At 38.9% G+C, this 24,570-nt stretch overlaps 1 protein-coding gene across 2 annotated transcripts in view; it reads right to left on the reverse strand.

Moving 5' to 3' along the window:
* The window catches only part of HPGDS (hematopoietic prostaglandin D synthase), a 54,135-nt gene that overhangs the window by 19,072 nt on the left and 10,493 nt on the right, over positions 1-24,570 (reverse strand). The window contains exons 2-3 of one of the 2 annotated variants that reach the window (XM_007495729.3): positions 10,292-10,433; positions 2,590-2,682 (exon numbers count right to left, since the gene is read on the reverse strand). In XM_007495729.3, coding sequence (XP_007495791.2) covers positions 2,590-2,682; positions 10,292-10,424 — 226 coding nt within the window. In that variant the 5' untranslated portion in view covers positions 10,425-10,433. Of the gene's footprint in view, positions 1-2,589; positions 2,683-10,212; positions 10,434-24,570 lie in introns of both variants that reach the window. The other variant, XM_007495734.3, reaches the window with a different exon arrangement.

A 24,570-nucleotide genomic window follows, 5' to 3' on the forward strand; every position in this document is an offset into this window, starting at 1 on the left:
GAAGAGGGAGTGAAGAATGACAACTTTGTGCAACTTAGCCTCACTTAAAACCAATTCATTGGCCAAGTCAAGATGTCATCCTGGTGATGTCATTGTTAATCTTCAAAAACAAAGTACAAACAACACTAATAAATACATTGCCAGCTTCTTTAGTGCCACTTAAGACTTTGACAATGACTACCTCAAATTTCCATTCTCATCTCTTACTTGATCTTGAACAATTTTTTAAACTTTCTTTGGAATCCCAACTACCTTAACCTTGAATCTTCTTCCTTTGGTGTTTTACATTCTTAGGCTTTTCTTTCTTCAGATTGAATCAGTGTTCCTCAGAGTGTTCCTATTTAAACTTGCATCCTTCTCCAATTCCTCAAGTCCTCCTAAATATCACCTCTTAAATTCCATCTCTGGTCTTCTTTACACATCCCAAACCTTCTGAACCACATTCACAGATTCCTCCCTTATTCATTTCAAATATTTCTTTTTCCTGAGAATAGAATGATTATGCTGTTTCCTTTTCTGATGACTCATATATAATAAGCTCAAATGATACTGCCAGAAAAGACCTAGAAAATATCTACTGACATTATAAAATTGAGAGCCATAAACTAAAGCCTTTAGGGAAGCTGATGGTGTTTTCCATAATATGGTCCATTAAATACAAGAGATTCAGAAAATAAAAGACTGATTTTTGGAAGTAAATAGTTAAACAGCTAGTATATGAAAATAAGATTTCTATTTCTATACCAATACTTAAAATATAGAATTATAGGCCCCTGACTAGGGATGAAAGGGAGCTAACAAGGACTAGGAAGAATCTATTTGTTTACAGTATTGCAAATCCTTTTTTTTTCTTTTTAAATAAAAGCCTTTGAACTAAAATGTAAAGGAAAGGGAGGAAATTGTCTGTATATATCCACTAAACTACATTTTCTAGAGAAAAGCCATCATAACGAGTAAAAAATGGGGGACAGCTAAGTGGCTCAGTGGATTGAGAGCCAGGCCCAGAGACAGCGTTTCCTGGGTTCAAATCTGGTCTCAGACACTTCCTAGCTATGTGACCTTGGGTAAGTCATTTAATACTCCCCCATTGCCTAACCCTTACCACTCTTCTGCCTTAGAACCAATACACAGTATTAATTCTAAGATGGAAGGTAAGGGTTTAAAACAAACACACAAAACCAAATAAAGAATGGCAATTGGGACTCTGCAGAGATTCAGAGGAGAAAGAATCCAAAAAAAGGAGTAAGCAATAAAAATTACAGGTCTTAAATGACTATATAGAAATGCACCAAATATGGCTACCAGCACACAAAAGACACTGCCTGCTCTTGGTGAATTCTTATGAATAAGTATAGATAGAGTAGAATTCATATTATGATCAAAAGATTATAAGATCATTAAAATCAGGGACTTAATCATCTTTGTAATCTCCACTGTCCCTAATAGTGTTTTATACTTGTAAGTGTGTTTAGTAAATTTTCTTAGAAGATAGAGGCTTTGGATATTTTCCTGAGAGGTGGAGTCAAGATGGCGGTATAGAAGCAGCAAAAGTTCAGACCTCTGAATACTCTTCCTTACCAATTATAAACTAAATGCTCCCAGGAGACTGAAAATCAAACCTAACAACAAGACAGAGCCAAGGAACCCTCCTGCTGGACTCAATTCAAAAGGTATACCCCTGCAAAAGGCAGAATCCAAGAATACTAGGGTTTAAGGGGAAGGCAAAAGAAAGGTCCTAGGACCCCTCCCCCTCCACCTAGAGCGCTAAGCCTCCAGAGGCAGTGGGAACCTCTGGGTGGGCAAAGGTGCTTGTCTGGAGGGTGTACCTTGCGGGCAGGGCTGTTCCAGGCTCAAAGCGTTGAACACAGGCAGTTGGGATGCAGCTGGAGAGGGAGTGAAGAGCTGGCAGCCTGGTCACAGCTGAGGAGACCCTTCATATTGCTCCAGCCTTCTAGGAGGTTTTGGCCTCAGGGCACATCCAGCCTAACCCAGCTGAACTTAATCCCATCAAAAGTCTTCAGAGTTCAGGGAAGCCCAAGCTCCAACACCCCTCCCCCATAAACTGCTGGACTTTAATCCAATCAAAAGCCTCCAGAGAACAGGGAAGCTCAAACTCCAACACCCCTCCCCCACAGACTGCACAGAGAGATCTTCTGTCAAAGTTCCAAGAGGGGAGACTGACAGAAAACCCCAAAACCAAAAAAATGAGAGGAGCAAGAGCACAGACAAATATGAGGAATAAAGAAGAGGTAAATATGAGCAAACAACAGAAAAAGGAGAAATTACAATAGACAGCTTCTATACAGGCAACGAACAAAGAGCAAATGAACAGAGGAGGAGGGATCATCAAACAATAAATCAGAAATCCAGCAAATTGGATACAGGTTTTGGAAGAACTAAAAATGCAATTCAAAACACAATTAAGAGAGGCTGAAGACAATTGGGAAAAGAACTTAAAAACTAAGATAAGTCATCTGGAAACAGAAGATATAAGCTTTGTTATTATTATTCAATATAGGACCTAAATGCTATTGTCCAGAACCAGCTAACACAAAATACCTATAATGGCAAAAATCTTAAATGCATTACCTGCTTCTCTAGCCAAAAACCTTCCTATGGCAAGACTCTGGTGAAGGGAAACTCCATCGACTTCTAAAATTGGAATTTTGCCAAATGGAATAGCTTGAAATAAAACAAAATAAATCAATAGTTAATACATAAAGTGGAAGTACAATGTGTTTTGTTTTGTTTTTTCAGATGAATCATGGAGATATTTTTCCATTACAAGTCAGTATGGGAATGAGGGAAAACTCAGAGAGTTTTAGACCTGATCTCAAAGCATCATTTTCATGATGGTACCACTTTTGCCAGTAAAAGTGACTAGGTACCATTCTTGTACCACTTAATACCTCAAGAAACAGCCTTGTATCAATTAAATAACTATTAACTACCTACTTTTTGCCAGATTCTATGCTTAAGGGTTGGCTTCACTAAGACAAAAATGAATTAGTTCCTTGCCTTTAATGATCTTATATTATACTAGGGGGGGTCTCATAAATATTGAGAATGGCAAGAAAGGTAGTTTTAACCTGGGCAATTTCAGGGATTATGAATGGAACTGATTTTCATGTCCTTTCCAGCAACAATGGTAAAATTGATTCCATGATCAACAAACAACCAAATGTAGTTGTCCATTTGTTGTTGCTATAAATGTAGCCATCCATTTACTTAGGAACATTATGTCAGGTAAAGGATTTCAATTTCATGCATACCAATACTTATGCAAACTGTTTTGTTTTATTGTTTCACTTATTTATTCATATAAAGATGCATTTGTAAAAGCTTTTTATTTGCAGGATTTTTATAGTAAACATATCTTTCAGATAATATAGAAGAGTCTCTACTCCCAACTGCTGAAAACGGGGCAGGACAAACCACGTCTCTCATTTCAGGTTAGCCTTTTTTGTACATAGAGTGTTCCTAGAGTTAGGAAGAACTGAGTAAGACACCTACTTCAGACAGTTACAAACTTTGGGACCCCAGGCAAGCCATAGAATCTCTAGAAACTTTGATATCCTCTTTAAAAAGAGGGATGGGGGGCTCAGTAGATTTAGAGCTAAGCCTAGAGATGGGAGGTCTTGGATTCATAGGTGGCCTCAGGCACTTTCTAGCTGTATGACCTTGGACAAGTCACTTAACTCCTATTGCTTGGCCCTTACTGCTCTTCTGCCATGGAACTAATATACAGTATTGATTTTAAGACAGAAGGTAGGGTTTTTTAAAAAATGGGATGATTAGATCAGTTGGACTCTACTCAGGCTCTAAATCTATGAGTCTTGGATTCTACAATTCTCATAAGGCTTCTGGACTAGGATACATCACCTCCTTCCTCCTCCTAGCTTACAGAGACAAACTTCCTAACTCTTTGCTTGACTTCCAATCCTGTCCAAGGGCTGGAAAGTTCCCTTTCCTGCTTAAGGTCCCACAGCCAGTAAGTGTCAGAAGCTTAATTTGAACTCAGGTCTTCGAGACCCAGCATTTATCCACTGTGCATCAGGATCTGGGATTGGTTTTGTACTATTTGTTATTTTTTAGTAGTCATTTGGATATGGATATAATGGCATATTCATCAAATTTACCAATTACTTGAAGCTGGGAGGAATAGCTAACATGTTGAATGACAATCAAGATCCAGAAGGATCTTGTTAGGCTAGAACATTGGGTCAAATATAATGCAATGAAATTGTCAGAATAAATGTAAAATCCTAGCCTTTTAGCTACCAAAAAAAAAATCAACTTTACAAGTATAAGATGAAGGAGATGTCATTAGTCAATAGTTTGAAAAAGGATTGTAAGCTCAATAAGAGCCAGTAGAGCATTGTGGAATACCAAAAGGCACGTTGGGTTTTCATGGTGACTTCTAGTAATGAGAAATTGAGATTCCCATTGTACTTAGTACTTATTGGATCTCATCTGGAGTCCTGTGCTCTTTTCTGGTCTTGAGAGTTTACAAGAGTATCCAGAAGAGGGCAACCAGAATGGTGATGGGCCTTGAGTTCATGACACATAAAGATTGTTTAAGAGAACTCCAAATAATGTAAGACTGAAGAAGGAAAGCTTTGGCAAGGAGGTAATAGGATAGTTGAATTTAAGTGTCTGAAGGGCTGTGGTGTTTCAGAGGGATTCGACTTGCTCTATTTGGTCCCAAAGGGCATAACTAGGAGCAATGGAGGGTTGGGGGTGGGAAGGAAGTTACAAAGGAGCTGATTTAGACTTGGTTTCAGGAAGAGCTTAGAATGGGTCAAAATGGGAATGGGGATGTCTTGAGAGGTAGCTCTTCCTTTTATTTATTCTTTAATCAGAGTCCAAATGGACACTTGTTTGATATTTTATTGAGGGGATGCCTTTCAGCCAGAGTTTTGAATTTCAGTTTTTAAATTTGGGTTACTACACCTATAAAGCCTTTGTTTTTTTATCTGTAAAATAAGGATTTTATAACCATGAAAAAGGCAAGTAAAGCATTGAGCATGGCATAATAGATAGTAAGTTGGCCTCAGTCAAGAGGTTTTTCTTCTGGCCTATATTGGCTTTCTCTGGGCTCACTTAACCTCCCAGTGTTCTAGACAACTTTCAAAGACTCTAAGTTGCACACAGGTGTACTAGAGGGGTCAAGAGCCAAAGTTAGAAAGGTCTGAGTAAGAGAGGGGACAGATAAAAGAAAGCACTACTTCCTCTCTTCTATAGGACTACACAAGGGAAGGGGAGAAGTCTTCACCAAAGTCCAGAGCTGAGAGATAAGGAGGAAATCCCCTTATTAGTCTCTGATTTCTGGTTTCTTCCTTTGATAGAGATTATCCTGATTCCCCTAGCACATTAGATGAAAAAGGATGATCAGTCTCTTCTAAATAACAAGGTCTGTTTATTCCTTGGAATATATAGGAATGTGGGGTTTAGGGTAGAGGGAAAAATAGGTGTCCCTAACTACTGTTAATCCTAAATTTCCCCTCAGGGGTTGATGGCTCAGGTTTGGGGACCTAAGTCCCTGGAGAGATGTAGAGTCAGGCTGTTGGATTTTCCTGATCTAGAGAAATTACAGACAGAGAATATGTCTTCTGGTGGATAGTCTCTTCTGTTCCCCAAAGCGAAAAGTCTCTATCCACTAATGAGGAATTGATGACTAATCTGATTTTTTTTCCCATATAACTGAGGGACCATGACAGGTTGAGTTCAGCAGAATGCTCCTCTCTTTTCTTGTTCAAAAGAGAAAAGAACCCTGTTTCCAACTGTCCAACTGGTTTTCTTAGCTAGAGATTCTAGTCCACCCCCCTTTGGTAGCAGAATTCCCTCGTCTTCCTGCATGATGTTTTTTCAACAAGTCCTTGAAATGCAATCTATAATTCTCTCATCCACACAGGTACCAATTTCCATTGCTAGAAGTAGATCCATATAACTAGTGAAATTTTACACATGGCTCTAAAAATTAAAAGACAATGTCTAGATAAAGTTTGAGTATCGACTCCAGCAGAAAAATGGCATGTCAGAATAAGGAAAAGAGTTCTTTTAAAACATTTTTCTTTTCTGAAAACACATACACACACACACACACACAATCTTACTTTATGGGTTAAAATTGATACTAAATGTCCATTCAAAAGGCAGAAGAGCAGTAAGGGTGGCAACTGGGGTTCAACGACTTGCCCAGGGTCACATAGCCAGGCAGTGGCTGAGGCCAGAGTGAAACCCAGGATCTTCCCTCTCCAGCCCTTGCTCTCTATCCAATGAGCCATCTAGAATCTCCAAAAGACATTTTTTCAAATGAAGTATATATGCATACTATTTGCCCTTGATGATACTTAAGCATTCTTCAGGACTTGATGTACTTGATGGTATCTCTATTCTGTCACAGTCTTAAACATTTGTGTCCAAATCCAATACAATCTTCAGAAGAACATCACAAAAGCAAGAGTGTGAGAACTGATAACTGAATAATCAGCTCATGCCATCACTCAAAGGTTGGAAGTGACCTTTTACATGATTACAGTTTTGCTACTATTTAAGTAGAGATTTTGAACCCTAGACTTCAATCCCCAGAAGTCCTTGGTATTTCCCAGAATTCCCTATAATCTCACCTGAGTCTCTATGGAGGTGAGATCACAATTGGTATTTAACTGGCAGTAATGCCTACCACACTCTTTTCTGCCATTGCAATGATGTAGGAAGTTAGCGGTAAGCTAAGCATGGGGGTTCTGAATTGGCTAATCAGCCATGGGTATGTGGTTTTTTATTTTGTATCTTCTTTATTCCTTGATTTCTAATAATCCTTAATAAACCTCATAAAAATATAATATTTTTATTATGAGAGACATAATTTAATTTTTACAGTTTTTGGCAACCATGAAGGGATTGAATGAGAACTTCTCAATTTTTTTTTAAAGGTAGCCTAGATAATTTTTTTAAAGCCCCATTTCTCTGGCCAAGGCTTTTTGCCTACCCTTGCAAAGCTTCTGATTCAGCTCGCTCCTGCTGCCTACTTCTACACTCCAGCCTTCCACTCCTGCCTCCAGTCATCGCTCTCCCAGCCCTGGCCCCAGCCCCAGCCCCAACAACTCTACTGCCTCCAAGCCAGATCTCCCCAGACCAGCCCCAGGACCCAGGCTACTGGTAGCTGCCTGTGTCTTCTGAATCACAAACCAACTGGTAAAAACTGGGGTGTTCTTTCCTTAGGCAACAATTAGCCTCCATGTGGCAGGGGACCTGGGGGTGGGGTGACCGAGGAGAAGGAAGAGACTTTTCCAAATAGGAAATTGATTACAAGTATGGTGTATTCAAGTATGGTGTATTCTATGAGAGAGCAGTGCATTTCCTATTTCAAAGTGCACTTTTTTTTTTAAGTGCACTGATTCTTTTACTTATTTTACCTGAGATTCAGGGGAGAAATTAATCTCCCTGCAACTCTTTGCTATTTGGGCCTGCCTAATTTGAGATTCCTAAAACCCATGTTCTTCGTTGCTATGGAAAATCCTACCACAGTACTGACAAAAGGCATCTCAATGGAAAAAAACAAACAAACTTTAAAGAGACTAAATGTTATATTTTTAAGACTTTTCAGACTCCATGTTTTATAAAAATCTCTGCATTTTATTGCATTTTGCTGATTGTTTTGTTTAAGATTTAATTTTGTTGGTTTGAAGTTTATATATTAATGTGTTCAATACTTTTCTGTTACACTGAATCATTTTAATGTAATGTAATGGGTTTTAACTACTGTTAAATTCTGTTGCTTTTCCCCTATAACTATATTGAACAAATATTGAATAAGCCCATATTTTTAAAAAACAGCCTTTTTTTCTATTTTTGCTTTGTAAATTGTGACATAGAGGATGAATGGACTTTATCAAAACTGGTTAAAATTGTGTAACAACCTTTGGAAAATTTGATGAGCTAAATATCTCAAATTGATTTTAAGGGGTCTTTAGACATGATTTTTAGATTTTTTCAACAACTCTGATCATTTTGCTTGCCTCTAACAGGAGGTAAGGTCCATTTTAGTAGCTGAAGTGAAATACAATTATAATCTCCACCTCCCACATTTATAAAAATGTGAATGAATGGGACATCACCAAAGGATCTGGGAAGTTAATCCCAGGGCATGGTACCCTTGGATGGCTCCCAAAAGAGAAGCATCTCTCATTTGTAACTCTTCAGCTCACTTTACCCTTTCACCAGAATGATATCTAGATTTCTTGATGATGTTCTAGACCCAAGTAAGTTTTACTTTGTTTTAAAAATCTCATCCAAGGTTGAAATATTGCTACATCTGAAAAACTTGTGACAAGTATCCATTTTTCTTTAAATGTCATACAACAACTTATGTGAAATATGATAGTAGGTTTGTTTGCTATTGTAATTAACTGGGCTATTGTGAATTTTGGGGATTTTGGTACTTTTTGAATGTGCATTACCTGTTGTACTACTGTTCTTTATAAAAAACTGTTACTTTGTGAAATTCATTTGCTTGTACTCACAGTGGATCATGGCCAGGTATGAAGAGGAAATGGATCTCATTTTTGGTGAGAAACTTTGTATCCTATATTTCCTTTGCTGACACAGTGTGTCAATGATTATAAGCTATATTTTTGAAATTTAAAACTCTTTTATTATTATATTCTTCTTGCATGTGCAATATACTATTTCAGTTTTATTTTTTCTCTTCTTTTTATATTTGAAGCACATGTCATCAGGATTAACATTTTCTTTAACTTTTTTGATTTTGCAGTAATATAAGTTTAAAATATATTTTCTATAATGTCAATGCATACCCCAAAAGCTTGAGACTATAAAAATGATGCCACTAATTGTTTAAAAAATTTATGTGTCTTTGCTTAATGATTCTATCTGATTCCAAGACAAGAGAATACAAAAAGAACCATTGCACAGTGCCAAATAAGCAAAAAGCTAAACTGCATAGTGCCAATCGAGCACAAGGTCAAAGAGACCAACCAATCCTGGTGGGATTGATATTATTTTGAGCCAAGACAAAGAGGACTTGAACTTGTTTGGGGTTTGAGGTTATGGCTGTTTAACATGTGTAAAGGGCAGGTCCTTCTTGTTCCACATTCTACCAAGTATCTCAAATTTGGCTCCCACCTGGCTCCTATAATCTAGTCCTTTTGCTGTCTTTCATAGTGCGACAAACTTTCTGTAGTCCTGGCTACTGACTGGGTAAATGCATCATTGCTTAAATCATTTTAATTGGGCCCTGATTCAAGGACCTGTTATAGATTTATTTTTCCTTTACTTAGAATTTTTACACATAAGACTTTGATAGTCTATATTTCATCCAGAAATTATCTTTTTTATTTTGGATTTTTTTGATGTTTTTGATTTCTATTGCCAATTGATTCATATACCTCATAACTCAGCCTTGCATCCCTAAATAATCCCTGTGTTTTTTAATCACCCTCTTCAGCGGGGTATGTATAAAATATTATTATTTTAAATTGCAAAGTTTAAATTCCTTTTGAGAGTATTTTTAGGTTAAGAAGGATGCTACCTCTCCAAATCCAAAAAGTGAACTGTTTGGAGAAGACACCATGAAAATGCCTCCACAGACAACATGCTGCACCAGAAGATCCAGAGTGAACTTCGAGATGTGGTGATTTGAACTGTGTGGGGTTTGAATGCATTTATTTTGTATATATACTTTTATGTCAAAGGGGATTGCTCTTAATTTGGCTTTTTGTCAATGTGCCTAGTAATCATTAGTTTTGTTCTCTTTTCCTTTTATCCACAAATTATTGCAATCTTTAAGTTGATTATGTTTCCATGATTCTTTTGGGGAAACTGGTTTCCCAATAGGATCACAGAGGGGTATGTATAAATGGAGATTTTGAACCCTAAGACTTCAATCCCCAGAAGTCCTTGGTATTTCCCAGAATTCCTTATAATCTCACCTGAGTCTCTACAGAGGTGAGATCACAATTGGTATTTAACTGGCAGTAATGCCTACCACGCTCTCCTCTGCCATTGCAATGATGTAGGAAGTTAGTGGTAAGCTAAGCGCAGGGGTTCTGAATTGGCTAATCAGCCATGGGCATGTGGTTTTTATTTTGTATCTTCTTTATTCTTTGATTTCTAATAATCCTTAATAAACCTCATAAAATATATTATTTTTATTATGAGAGATATAATTTAATTTTTATACCACTTTACCTTTTGAGATAGAGGAAGAAGCCACCCTGGTTCTCAGTTGTAAACTGGAAATCATGGTCAAGAGGGGTCAATGTCTTACTTGGTTTGACTGCAGGCCAGTCCACTTGATTTATTCGATGGTCCTCATACTGTATGCCTAAGTAGGCCAAAAGGTAGCGAATAATTTCTGCTCTTCCTCTCATGTTAAAATAAATCAGTTTGTAGTGAGGCATGGTACAGTTCTGAGAAAGAAGAATAGGAAAAGGTTATTTAAACAGTATTCTAAAGAAAAAGCATCAATACCCATGAGGCAGCAATACATGTGACCTATCATCTCATTGGTAAACTCTGGCCCTTAAAGTTCTTCCTAACTTGGTGCCTTCCTGCCTTTATAGACTTCTTACACGCTTCACTCCCCTCAATAGTTTTTGATTGAGGCATACTGGCTGGCTTATAGTCCCTCTTAACTGCCCTGTTCAATTCCAGGCCATTGCACTTCACCACCACTTCTTGGTGTCCCTGACTTCCCTCAACATTCAGATTAAATAATACCTTCTGAAGGAGGTCTCTCCCATCCCCTCAGCTGCTAGTACCTTCCCTTCTCAGATAACCTCTCTATCTTGTACATACAGTTATTTAAATGTGTGGAAAGGAAAACTAAAGCAAGTTCTGGACTTTCTGCCACTAAGTTAGAACCAACAGCAGTTGGAATATTAGAGAAAAGATATTGATAAGACTGACAGTTTGTGGGGGAAAGGGCAATTGGGAGTGGCTGTTGGTCTCATGACTTACTTTCTTCCTGGCCCTGGAACTGGAAGGAGTCTCTCTCCCTGTCTCTGGATAGAAATGCCTCTATTCCTGAATTTCCAAACTGTGTGCTCTACCTGGATTCTTGTGATTGTATCATTGGACAAAAGGACTTAAGAGAAGCAGTTTGGACTGTAAGGCCAGTTCTTTAGGGGTGTCAGTCCAAAGAGACAGGCCCAACCAGATCTGAAAATCAGAACTTTTCTTCCTCTTGCTGTCTACTGCTAAGACTTTGAACTTAAGAAAACTAGCACAGATTAGCATAGACAGGAATAACAGAAACCTTCCACCAGCTGAAAAGCTGAGAGAGACTCAGACCTCATCTAGGGAAATCCCTCTTCCCTCTTCCCTGATACCTCCCAATTCAAATTTGTTATTAAAATTTATCTTTATTTAAATAACTGCAGTCAGATAAGAGGATTATCATTTCAGGGGACATTGAGGGAGCTGAATCTTAGGACAGACATTCAACTATGAACTGTCCTTATTGGACCCCTTCTGGGCAACCTTGGTGTGGGGGGAGGCTTGTCCCTCAGGAGGGTCCATGCTTACCTGCTCTGGGGTATCTGCAACATCAATCTATAGAGGGTACATCCCCTCAGGCTATCATAAGCGGTCCATTTTTCAGGAACCCCATTTTTCAAAAAATAGCCTCTCAGCAGGTGGCATCTCTCTCCTTTTACCTCACCAGCAGCCATATTCCCTCTCTTCTTTCAACTTCTCCATTCCCTGTTACAAAACCTTCAGTATCCCCTATTCTTCAATTCCACCCATTTTCCCTATATAAATATTACAAGTGTTGCCTGTCTCATTCTGATTTGAGCCCCTTGAGGGAAGAGATGGTGTTTTCCTTTTCTTTGTATTTCCAGCATTTAATACAGGACCTGGCACATAGTAAGTGACTAATAAATGCTTGTGGGCTGAATGACAAAACAACTTTTTTCTCTATCCCCTTTTCTCTAGTCATGTGGCTACTACCCCAGTTTAGACCCCCTTCTCCTCCCAAGTGAGAAATCAAAATATCATCCTCAACTCTCTCAAACCATTCCTTCCACCCCCATCCAATCTATTGATACGTTTTACTGGTTTTACCCTCATAACATCCCTCCTCTAGATTTCCCTTTATCTCCTCTAACACTTGCATAGACCTTCATCACCTCATCCAGAGATTATTACAATAGCTAGCTGGTTTGTCTTTCTGCCCACAATTCTTGTGATGAATGTAAATTCCATCTTTTGAACTAAGGCAGTGTGAGAAGTTGAATTCATGTCATACTAATTCAGATTATAAAATTTCATATTAGTACCCTCACACATACAAAGTTTTCTTTCTAATTTTGATGTAGGAAGACAAAAATTAAAAATATCCTTCTGCCTCTCTAGCTATACCACCTCAGGATCTGGGAAACAGAAATGATAACTCATATGAACTTCCTTTTATTCATCATTTTTTTCATTTGACCTAATATACAGTGGTTTTTAGGTACCTCATTCCATGATGCTGTTACCATTGCTGCTACCATTCTGTTCCTTATGTTACCACTGCCATACCAACAAAAACAGCTTGAACTGGTGGACCTAGTTTGGTGTGGTGGCATGAAGAGAAATAGGAATGGAGAACCTCTTGTGTGATTCACGCATGTCTTACCCAGAGCATCCAACTATACTATTACCACCTAACTTAAAATGGTATTTTGGGGCAGTTAGGTGGCTCAGTGAATAAAAAGCCAGACTGTAGATATTAAAATTAATCATTGGATGATGACTATATGAAATTATGTTGTTGCCAGTATTTATTATAGTTTGAGTCAGAAGTTTATTTACAAATATTTATAAATAGAGAAATGGGAGGGGGATAGAGAAGTTATTTATCCTATCAACCTAAATGTTTTGCTCTGGGTCTGCTTAATACAGGCAGAGATTAATTAGCTCTTAACCAGGAAGCCTGGGAATGAGTAACCATGTGGCCTCCTCCAAGATGGAAGCTAGTTTCTCTAGAATCTAGAAAAGGGGTCAGCCTTTTACTCACCCAACAAAGTAGTCCAAGAGTCAGAGTCAAGCCTATGATCCAAGCTGTAGTCTCCAGCGAAGCTCCTGCAAAGACTACCTAAGACTATCTACAGAAGACAATCTCTTCAGACTATCTTATCAAAGACAACCTGCCCTGAAGGAGTTTGGGGATTGCTTTTTATGGTGATTTCTTGTCCCTTCCCCTCTTCACAGGGGCTAATCACATTTTCCAAATTGTCTCTTCAAAAAGATTCACAGATTCCCAGCTGATTGAATAAAAAAGATTCAGTTTCCTGATCTGATTGAATTTCTAAGGGTATGAATTCTCTAAGTACCTTGCCAGCCTAGTACTAAGTAGGGTATTTAATCTTTTGTTGATTCAATTCAAAAGTAGACAAGGGGGAGTTAATCCTGTCTTCAGTCTAATGAGGTACTAAGTAGGGGTATTTAAGTTAGTGTTAACTCAGGATAGACAATAGAGTAAAGATTATCTTTCACAAAACCCCCTGTGATCCTTTGGGAGACTAGTCTTCCCAATGGATCATTTTAACATTTAACATAATCAGAAACCACAATAGTTAGACATAAGAGGGAAATAAAAGGGATAGGAGGGAGAGAGAGAGAGAGAGAGAGAGAGAGAGAGAGAGAGAGAGAGAGAGAGAGAGAGAGAGAGAGAGAGAGAGAGAGAGAGAGAGAGAGAGAGAGAGAGAGAGAGAGAGAGAGAGAGAGAGCACAAACTAATGTTTGCTAGGCACACTGACAGTAAGTAGGAGGCAATCTCCTTTGGCATACAAGTTTACATTAAAAAATGATTGTGTTAAACCCCACATAGTTCAATCAGTTATACTCCAAAATTTATGCTGGATCTTCTGATGCTGTGGAGTTTTCTGGATTCAAGGAGTTAGCAAGCTTTTTTCCCTGAAAATTTTGGATTTTTTTGATAAGACCTGGAGACAGGAGGTCATGGGATCAAATATGGCATTAAACACTTCCAGCTGTGTAATCCTAGGTAAATTACTGAATCTTAGTTACCTACCCCTTCTCATTCTTTTGCCTTAGTACCAATACATAGCATCAATTCTAAGACAGAAGGTAAGAGCTTAAACAACAACAAAAAAATTTAATGGTCTTTTCTAGCCAGACCAAGTACAAATGAATGGCTAAAACCATGTACTAAGCAAAACATTATCAATTGTTGGCATTTGAAAATGCAATCCAGGAAAATCATTGTATTGTGACCCATTAGCACCTCACTGGAAGCTAGGAGGCATTTCAAGTCACTCACAAATACTAAACATAAATACAAGTTATGGAGAAGGCAAATGACAATGAAAAAGCAAGTGATGATTCTGTAGGAAAGTAGAAAGTGATTGATGGGAAATAACATCTTGGTTTATAGAAACAGAAACACAATGGAGCCCAGCCATTATTGGGAGTAAGTACTTGGGGAGCAGGGTCTGAATTGCATTTTTGCATCTGTAATGCTTAGTTAAAAAGTATATGTTCTCCTGGGCAGGGGAGTAGGGGGAGGGTGGGAAGGATGGACACTGTGAGAAGGGGACACTGAGGGGAGGGTGTGACAGAGGCTGGAACTGGGGATCAAGGGGAGACCTTTTGGTCTCAAGTAGTGAAGGGGGAATAAGAGGGATAAGAGCGAATTAGGGAGAGAAGCTTTAGCTAAGGAGGGAAGGCAGAAGGGGGAATATTTTCAAACCCCCTCTTATCTCCCTGGGGAAAGAAAGTAAAGATGATAATGGGAAACCTGTGCATGCAAACAACACAATAGCTATTTTGCAATATGAGGCAGAGATACAGGAACCCTATGTATGGATCAAAGTGGAAGATCAAAATTACAAGACTCTCATTTATATAGGGGCAACCAAATCCATATTAAAGTCATTCCCAGAGGACACCATAATAGAGGGTATGGTTTCAGTGGCAGGTGCTACGGGACAGATAGAACGAGTCCCAAAATTGAAATCTAAAATGGTAACGGTTGACCATACATTCCTTCTAATACCAGGGTGTCTGGACAACCTTTTGGGACATGATTTTCTTTATAAAATTGGGGCAACTTTACATTGTGAGCAATCAGGGAACATTTACCTCCATTTACCAAAACAATCCCTGAGACATTATCCTCTATTATTTTTGGGGCAGCCTGATGAGACCACTGATCAGCAGCAGGCTATTTCCTCTCTTTATGACATTCCTACAGACATTCCACAGGGTGTATGGGCAGCACATAAGAATGATGCGGGAATGATTAAATAGGTACAACCAGTAAAGATAGAAGTCAAAGACTGTATACCTCCCATGATCCCTCAGTATAAGCTCAGCAAAGAAGCTGAAGAAGGCATAACACCTATTATCAACAGCTTGCTGGAGCAGGGCATATTGAGACACACAGTGTCAGAATATAATAGCCCAATACTAGCTATTAAAAAGAGCAAGTCAAATTCTAATGGTACAGTAAATTGGCGATTTGTGCAGGATCTCAGAGCAATCAATAATATAATCAAGAAAACCCATACCATCACACAATCTCCCAATGACATCATTTCTGAGATTCCTAGCAACGCATTATGATATACTGGAATTGACTTAAGCAATGCATATTTTATGGTTCCTCTCCATCCCGATAATCAAAATATATTTGCATTCTTGTGGAAGAAAAATAAGCTCTGCTGGACTTGTTTAGTGCAGGGTTGTTGTAAGAGTGCATCAATTTTCTTCCAGCTGCCAAAAAGAGACCTAGAAAATATAAAATTCAAACATAGCAAGCTAGTGCATTATGTGGATGATCTGCTTCTGGCATCCCCTAATGCAAAAACATGCCTAGAAGACTCAAAGAGGCTGCTAATCAAATTGTACAAAAGAGGACATAAGGTCTCAAAAACAAAGTTGCAATAGGTTCTCCCAAAAGTGGAGTACTTAGGTTTTATCCTGGAAAAGGGCACCAGGAACATATCCAGTAAGAGAATAGTGGATATACAGAAACTAGGTATTCCACATACAAAAAGACAACTTAGGGTATTCCCAGTCACTACTTGGTTCTCATGCCATTATATCTCAGGATATTCACATATTTCTAAATGTCTCACCAATCTGACAAAAGATGAAGTTGAGGAGCCATTGAAGCTCACAAAAGAACATCTACATGCTCTGCCCACTTTAAAACAAGCTATCCTGACAGCTCCAGCCCTTGGCATTCCAAATTATAATAAAGATTTTCATCTATATATCCACAAGGCTAAGGGTATAGCTTCTGGAGTGCTAGCCCAATATCTAGGATTGAGTTTAAGACCTATTTCATATTACAGTGCAATTCTGGACCCAGTGGCAAAAGACTTGGTGCCTTGTCTGCACAGTATTGCCACTGCTACCCTCATGGTTAAAAAAGCTAATGAGGGGGCAGCTGGGTAGTTCAATGGATTGAGAACCAGGCCTAGAGATGGGAGGTCCTAGGTTCAAATCTGGCATCAGCCACTTCCTAGCTGTGTGACCCTGGGCAAGTCACTTGACCCCCATTGCCTAGCCCTTACCACTCTTCTGCCTTGGAGCCAATACACAGTATTGGCTCCAAGACGGAAGGTAAAGGTTTAAAAAAAAAAGCTAATGAATTAGTACTGGGATGCAAGCTCCATGTTTACTCTGCACACCAGCTAGAAAAATTGCTAAAATCATAAAGTAGGCAGGTATTTCCATCTGCAAGGCTATCTCACTATGAAATAATTTTACTGGCAAATGACAATCTGTTTTTACATAGATGTGCATCATTGAATCCAGCCACATTAATCCCTGACCTATCATTGGAAGAAAAGCCCATACATGATTGCACACAGACTGTAGAAACAGTACATAGAACCAGAGAAGATCTGAAGGACACACTGCTCAATGATCTGGACCTTCAGATATATTTGGATGGTTCTTCATATGTTTTCAAAGACGAAAGAATCACAGGGGCTGCAGTTGTGATGGGGGACAGGACCCTCTGGCATGCGTTGTTACCAAGTCATGTCAGTGCTCAAGGAGCTGAGCTCAGAGCCTTCATAGAAGTGCTGGAGCAATCCAAAGGCAAAAGGGTAACTATATTGTGCTGGTGCAATCCAAAGGCAAAAGGGTGACTATATATATAGTCTTCTATATATATATATATATATATACAGCACTTCTATACTGATTCAGCTTATGCCTTTGGCATTTTATTTGCCACAGGACAAACTTGGAAGAATAGGGGATTTGTCACATCTGGAAAATGGATAGCATATGAGAACCTCATAAACCAACTCATAGAAGCAATGAACTTCCCAAAGGAAGAGGCAGTGGTCCATTGCAAGGCTCACTCCTCTGGCAAGGATGAGGTATCCCTAGGAAATCACCTGGCATATGTAACAGCAAGATTCACTGCCAGATTTGGTCCTATCCATGTTCTGAATTTCTCTCTGGTAGATAAGCACAATCTCAAACAAGTATACTGCCAAGAGGAGATTCAGTCATGGCAAAAACATCTAGGAGCCAGATTAGTCAATATGTGATAACCAGATGGTTATCACAAGGAGGAAAGCCCATCTTGCCCAAAAGGCTGTACCAACATCTATGCAATGTGATTCATTCCAGAGGTCATTCCAGAGTGCAATCCATGCTGGATGAGGTCTGCTGGTTTTGGGAAGCCCCAGGGATATCAACAACTGCTATAAGAGTGTGTCAGACATGTAACATCTGTAGAAAGTTTAATCAAAGTCATTTCAAATGCAAGGCATTGGGAGGGCAACCCCTAGTTATACACCTTTTCAGTGTCTGCAGCTTGATTTTATTAACATACTTGGGGACCGAGGATATAATTATGTTTTAGTCATAGTGGACCAACTCGCTCAATGGACAGAAGCATATCCATCAAAGAAAAACAACACTTGCATGGTAGTGAAAACATTGCTTAAAGAAATAGTTTCTAGATATGGCATTCCAGATGCCATAGACTCAGACAGGGGAAGTCACTTTACATCTAGCATTTTACAACAAGTGTATAAGTCTCTGGGAATAAAGGGTAATTTTCATAATGCGTATAGACCGGAAAGTTCAGGACAGGTGGAAAGAATGAATAAGGAGTTAAAAACCATGATAGCTAAACTCTATGCCCAAATTCATCTTAAATGGACAGAGGTTCTTCCACTTGTACTGTTCTATCTGAGGACGAAACCCAGAGGAGACTTACATATTTCCCCATATGAGATATTGTACAGACAACCAGTATGGATAGGAAGGACCACTAAACCATCTTTTCTTTCCATGCTGGGAGGGGAATGTCAGTTACACACCTATCTGACACAGATACAAAATAGCCTGGAAGAACTGAGAAGGCTACTAGTGCAAAGGGTCCCATTAGATTTCTCATTACATAACACAAGACCAGGGGACAAAGTACATGTAAAAATTTTTGCCAAAGACAAACCCAGAGAGCCTAGATGGATTGGTCCATACGATGTAGCTCTCACTACTCCTACATAGATCAAAGTAGTAGGAAAAGATTCTTGACTTCACGCATCTCACGTTAAACATCACTATGCCCATGATAACACACCGAAAGACAACTTAATGGAAGCCCAAGAATCTGTTCAAACACCGATGTCCCAAGACCTTGATAAATGAACATAGAGTCCATGAATCCAACAAAATCACACAAGATACTGAACAGAGACAGTGAAACCGAAATAGAATAATGCCCAAGACAAAGAGTATTATTTTGGGTTAGTTAGATCAGAGAGGATTAGTGTAGCCTGTGAAACACAGGAGAAGTGGTTCCTTGTGGAATCTGGGAGTTTATTTGGGTGGATTTAGAATCCCTTATAATTATTAAACCTATATACGAATTTCAATCTCAAGCCTAGGCTAAAATGTCATTAACATTTACAAACAACCACATAGGAATAGAATAATTGCCTTACAATCACACATTAAGAAAGATACCTACATTCATTACATTAAAAAAAATATTTCACTTGCACTCATGAGGATGGCACAAACATCCTGTATAAAGTTTCACTCACATGCATCAAAGTATTCACTCTTACATGCACACACACATTAATCTTATACATACTGAGATCATCTTTCAAGGTGAGACAACAGGCAAGTATGTATCCTGTAAAGGAGAAGGCACCCCAGACCTGTGACAAACTTCAAGCAACACCAAAGGATGGAAGATACGCAGACAACTGGAAAGAACTTTGAATCAAAGACATTATAGGGAATGAATTTCAGGAAAATGGGTCAAGAAGGTTAATTGCCGATCATATTAACTTCACATATAGGGAAGTACATCCACATATACATTGGAATAAATATGCATCCACCATGACATATTTAGAACATGAACAAATTTCACATTGCATTAGGGACTGTGCCATAAATAAGGACAGACCATGAATTGTATATTTGTAAATAGATCTCTAGTACCAGAAGATCTATATGTATATATGTATATAAGTAACATGTGACATGTAAATGTATGCAAATAGTAAACATATATATATATATATCATAATGATCTAATCCAGTAATATAGATAGAAAGGAGAGCTAAAATACTAACCATTACTAGACAGGGACAGAGTAATTTAGGATGGAAAAGGGAATATTGTAACTACAGAGGTAGCATGGGGACAGAATAAATCAGATTACATTAGATACAAGTTAATATATGTATATATACATATATATATAAATGTTATGAATTATTACATTGGAATTAGCATTATATAAGGCATAGGATTTTTTACTTAAGATTTTTTTAAAAAAAATTTTACTTAAGATTTAAATTTTATATTGATTACAATTAAGAAATTAAGAAATTGTTATATCCTAAAAACTTTATTGGCACATAACCCTAACCCTCTTCCCACAACTCAGTCTTAGCATAAGTTAGGAACTTAGATTAGCAAATAGACAGATTAGGATAAGATTTATTATTTGGGGAGTGGGGAGGTTAGATGGGAATAATAAGTAGCATAGATAGATTAGAATAGACATAGAAGATAAGTAACTGGCGTGGGCCAGGGTGGCACCATGTGAACAATAGGAAATGGAGGATTTGTGACAGAGGCTGGCACTGGAAAAAAAGTGCCAGACTGAAGAGTATGTGAAATTGATCACCTTGAAGGGGGAGGGGCCCCAGGAGTGGAATTGGAAGGAGGAGAAGGCTCTGGTGAGGAGAGCAGTGAGGGTCACTCTGTCTTGAGACACAGAAGAGAGAAGGTGGGAAAAGACTTGCTCCTGAGGGTTACCCATTTTCCCTGCTGGTGACTGGAAATATTTCCCCGCAACACTTCCCAATAGAAGGGACTTTCTGAAGAGAAACCTGAGCAGACTTTACCTCAGCTCCTGTTGCCCAGGGGTGAGTCAACCTGACTTTCTCTCAGGGGGTTCAGACTGCCAAGGCCTGAGTTCTCCCTAAACTTGAGGAGGGAGGGAAAGGGTTTAAATAGAGACAGGGACCCCCTTTTCCCACTTTTCTTTCCCCATTCTTCCCTGCCTTTTGTATTTCTTTTGTATTATCTGATTGAGTTAACATTAAAAGTTATCTGTTCCTCAAGCTGAAAATGAGTGAACGGATCAAGGGGAGACCTTTTGGTCCCAAGTGGTGAATGGGGGACAAGAGGGACAAGAGTGAATTGGGGAGAGCAGCTTTAACTAAGGAGAAAAGGCAGAAGGGGGAAAATCTTCAAACCCCCTCTCCTCTCTCTGAGCCAACTCATTACATCTGCTGTCTCCCTTGTACCCCGCTTTGTGGAAGGGGTTTCTCCTCTCTTTCCCCTCTCCAGACTGAAAGTCTAAGCTTCCTGTTGGGGTACAAGAACTTCCTTTTTTATCTTTTTCTTAAGACAAGGGGAAAGGAATGTCCAAATGGGAAAATACAAAGCATTTTCTGAAGGGAATGTCCACTAATAATCAATCAATAAGCATTTGTTAAACTCCTACTATGTGCTAGAATAAAAAAAAATTAAAAACCCAAATGTCTTTCCTTATCTTGGAGATTCCCTTCCCACAAGCATATTAGAGATGTGAATTTTAGATTTACTCCACCCTGCTTAGTCTAACAAAACAGGAATGTCTATACCCCTACTTAAGGATTAAGTGTTGAGAAGGATGGCCTATGACAGACATGTGCTAGCAAATAACAAATCAGAAACAACTGACAGACCCCCTGGACTGTCCTAAGTCAAGTTTAAGCTACCATTGGTACATATGATATGCAGGAAGTGATGTAAAAATGCTCTATATATTTCGTGTCACTTCCTCTCTCCTCTCTCTTTTCACGGAGAGGTGGCTCTGGCTCTGGTGGCGGAGAGGTGGTTGGTGGCAGTGTGCTGAGTGTCTTGGCATCTTTGCATGGCTGTAGCTATTGACTGGGTTTGGTGGTAAGCGTCCTTGATACAATACTGAGAGAACTTTAGTAGCACAGTTCAGGTGAAGTGTCTTCTCTGAGCTCTCTCGGAGTTTAGGCTGATTCCTTTTCCTTTACCTTTCCTAAAAACACCACCCTCCGAGGAGGTGCCTCATCTCAGAAGAGGCCTTGTGGCTGGAAGGTCTCTGAACTCCCCTTGGCTTAGGCTAGGCTGGAGAAATCTTACATCCTTTTCCCTCTCTCTTCTTAATTCCTTCCCTCTATATTAATTAAAGCACCATAAAAATCCCAAACTGATGAGTATTTTTATTGGGATTTGAATTAATCCCTGGTGACCATAAAGATAATATATTAGTCAAAACCTCTAAATTTGTCCCTTACAGGCAGATGCTTATTAAAAAGCTTCTTGCCTAGGGGCAGCTACGTTTATGTATTTGTCATCAAATATGTACATATATCTAATATATGTATGTGTATATCTGTATATTGTACTTTGTATAGCTGTGTACTTAGACTTGTGATTTCATTAGTATAGAGAATTCATTCCCAGTGACTTGCCCAGGGCTATGCAGGCAGAATATGAGAATATGTCAGAGGTTGAATCTGAACCCAGGTCTTTCTGAATCAGAAGCTACCCTCTATCTCCTATAACATGCTCCCTACATGTAGCCCTTTCCACTCCTCTGCCTTGGAACAAATACACATTCTAAGACAGAAGGTAAGGATTTAAAAAAGAAAAAGAAAGGGGCAGCTAGGCAGCTCAGTGGATTGAGAGCCAGGCTTAAAGATAGGAGGTCCTGGATTCAAATCTGACCTCAGACACTTCCTAGGTGTGACACTGGGCAAGTTGCTTAATGCCCATTGACTAGCCCTGACCACTCTTCTACCTTTGAATCAATGCACACTATTGATTCTGAAATGGATGGCAAGGGTTTAAGGGGGCTGGGGGGAAGTTTCTTGGAGGAGTTAGCAACTGATCTGAACCAGAAAGCCTAATGAATATATATATACATACATACATATATATGTGTACATATATAATTGTCACACAATTAGTTACTGCTAAGTTTGTTTTTCATTTGAAAAATTTTTAATAGGCTGGTCAAATGGATGTTTTATTGTTAATAAAATATACATACCACAGAATGTCAGAACGGTAATAGCTCCCAGAAATATTCCAGTCCAATCTCACAAAGAGTCCCTTCTAAAATGTACTTGACAAATGGTCATCTGGTGTTCTCTTAAAGAGCTTCAGTGGGAGTTGTGGAGAGCAGCATCGACTCATGGCTTGACCTTTTCACTTTTGGATGGCTCTAAGGATTGTTTTCCTGTTTCTTTTCTTTCTTTTTTTTTAAACCCTTACCTTCTGTCTTGGAATCAATACTACATATTGGTTCCAAGGCAGAAGAGTGGAAAAGGTTAGGTAATGGGGGTTAAGTGACTTACCCAGGGTCACACAGCTAGGAGGTGTCTGAGGCCAGATTTGGACCCAACCCCCTCCCCCCATCTCTGGGCCTGACTCTCAATCCACTGAGCCACCTAGCTGCCCCCTTAAATCTGTTTCTTGCAAACTCATTTCTCCTTCTTTTGCCTCTGGGATCAAGCAAGCCAAGTTAAATTCCTTTTCCATATGGCAGCCCTTCAAAATATTAATACTTCGTCCCCTTCCCACAGCCCCCAACCAACCTTTGCCATCCTGAATATGATATATTTCTTCTTAAAGATATATTTTATATACTTTTTCAATTCTTGAAAATGAAAAGGTTGAAATAGTCACATTTAAAGTTTTCCCAACTCTAACACTCTATGCTCCTATACACACACACAAAATACAGAAGTACATAAAAAGAATTTTTTAAATTGATGGTTATATGTCCGTGCCTAATAAACTTAAAAAAAAAAAACTCTTAACTTCCCTTAGAATCAAGTCTAAATATCTATTCCAAGACAGAAGAGTGCTAAGGGCTAGGCAATTGTGGTTAAGTAATTTGCCCAGAGTCACACAGCTAGGGAGTGTCTGAAGCCACATTTGAACCCTGGCTCTTTATCGACAAAGGCTAGTCACAGCTTTTATCCACAGCTGCCTCTCCTAATAAACTCAATGCAAATGAAATGTCATAAAGTTTAAAAACAGCATCATTTGATGTGGAATCTCAATACTTGAGGGACTCTACATAGGCACGCCATTCACTTTGCAGATCCCATTTCATCTACTGCTCTTATCCTGTGCTAGTCCTGTTCTAGTCCATTTCTTTCTGTGAGTCTTCCCGAGAGGATCTCCTCCAACAAAGTGGGGATCTTTCTCTGCTTCTTTTACTATTTCATGTAAATCGTTTCACCAAAGTCAAAAGATCAGTTTTGAAATGCTTCACACAGCATGGCTACGATCTTGCTCCAATATATAAATGATCTCCAAATTTATACTGTCTTTTCTTCAGAAGATCCATCCTTTCAACAGTTACAGCTCATTAAAGAGGCTGTACCTTCATACTGCATTCCTGTCATCACTCGTATAATTATCCCTTCTGGGAAACAGATCTCCATTCTTGGTTCCTAATAGCTACCCAGATCCCTATGTGGAAGCATTTTTACTCATCAGGTGTTCATTGTGAGCACATCCAAACATGTTTTCAGAGCCCCAAACAAATCACTAATACCAAGAAAACCTTCGCTATGTCATAAGGCTCTTTGTTAATTGTTTAACGGAGAAAAACAAGACTTCCAGCTGAGGATTTCCATGATCAGTTTTATGTATAATAACAGCTGATACTGATGGGTCATTGGAAAGCACAGAATACAAAGCATTTTTCATTCTCTTGTGTGCTTCACAATAACCCTTTAAGGCAAATACTACATGTATTATCACTCCTCTTTTGAGAAGAAGGGAAACTGAGGCCAAAAGGTTAAGTGACTCGAGCAGGGTCTCCTAGTGAATGATCAGAAGAGAGATTTGACCCCAGAACTTTCTGACACCAGACCCAGAACTCTCTCCATTATTCCACTCTGCCTTTCAAGGGTAATAAAATATTGCTACTGACATACATCACACTTTTAAAATATAGTCTATTACTAAAGTAATAGAACCAGGACCTGAAACCAGATCAAATTATTTTTGCATTATACTTGCAAATGAAAGAAAAGTTTGATGTTTCCCTAACA

The sequence above is a fragment of the Monodelphis domestica genome, chromosome 6 (assembly GCF_027887165.1).
Source record: "Monodelphis domestica isolate mMonDom1 chromosome 6, mMonDom1.pri, whole genome shotgun sequence".
Classification (NCBI taxonomy): Eukaryota; Metazoa; Chordata; class Mammalia; order Didelphimorphia; family Didelphidae; genus Monodelphis; species Monodelphis domestica.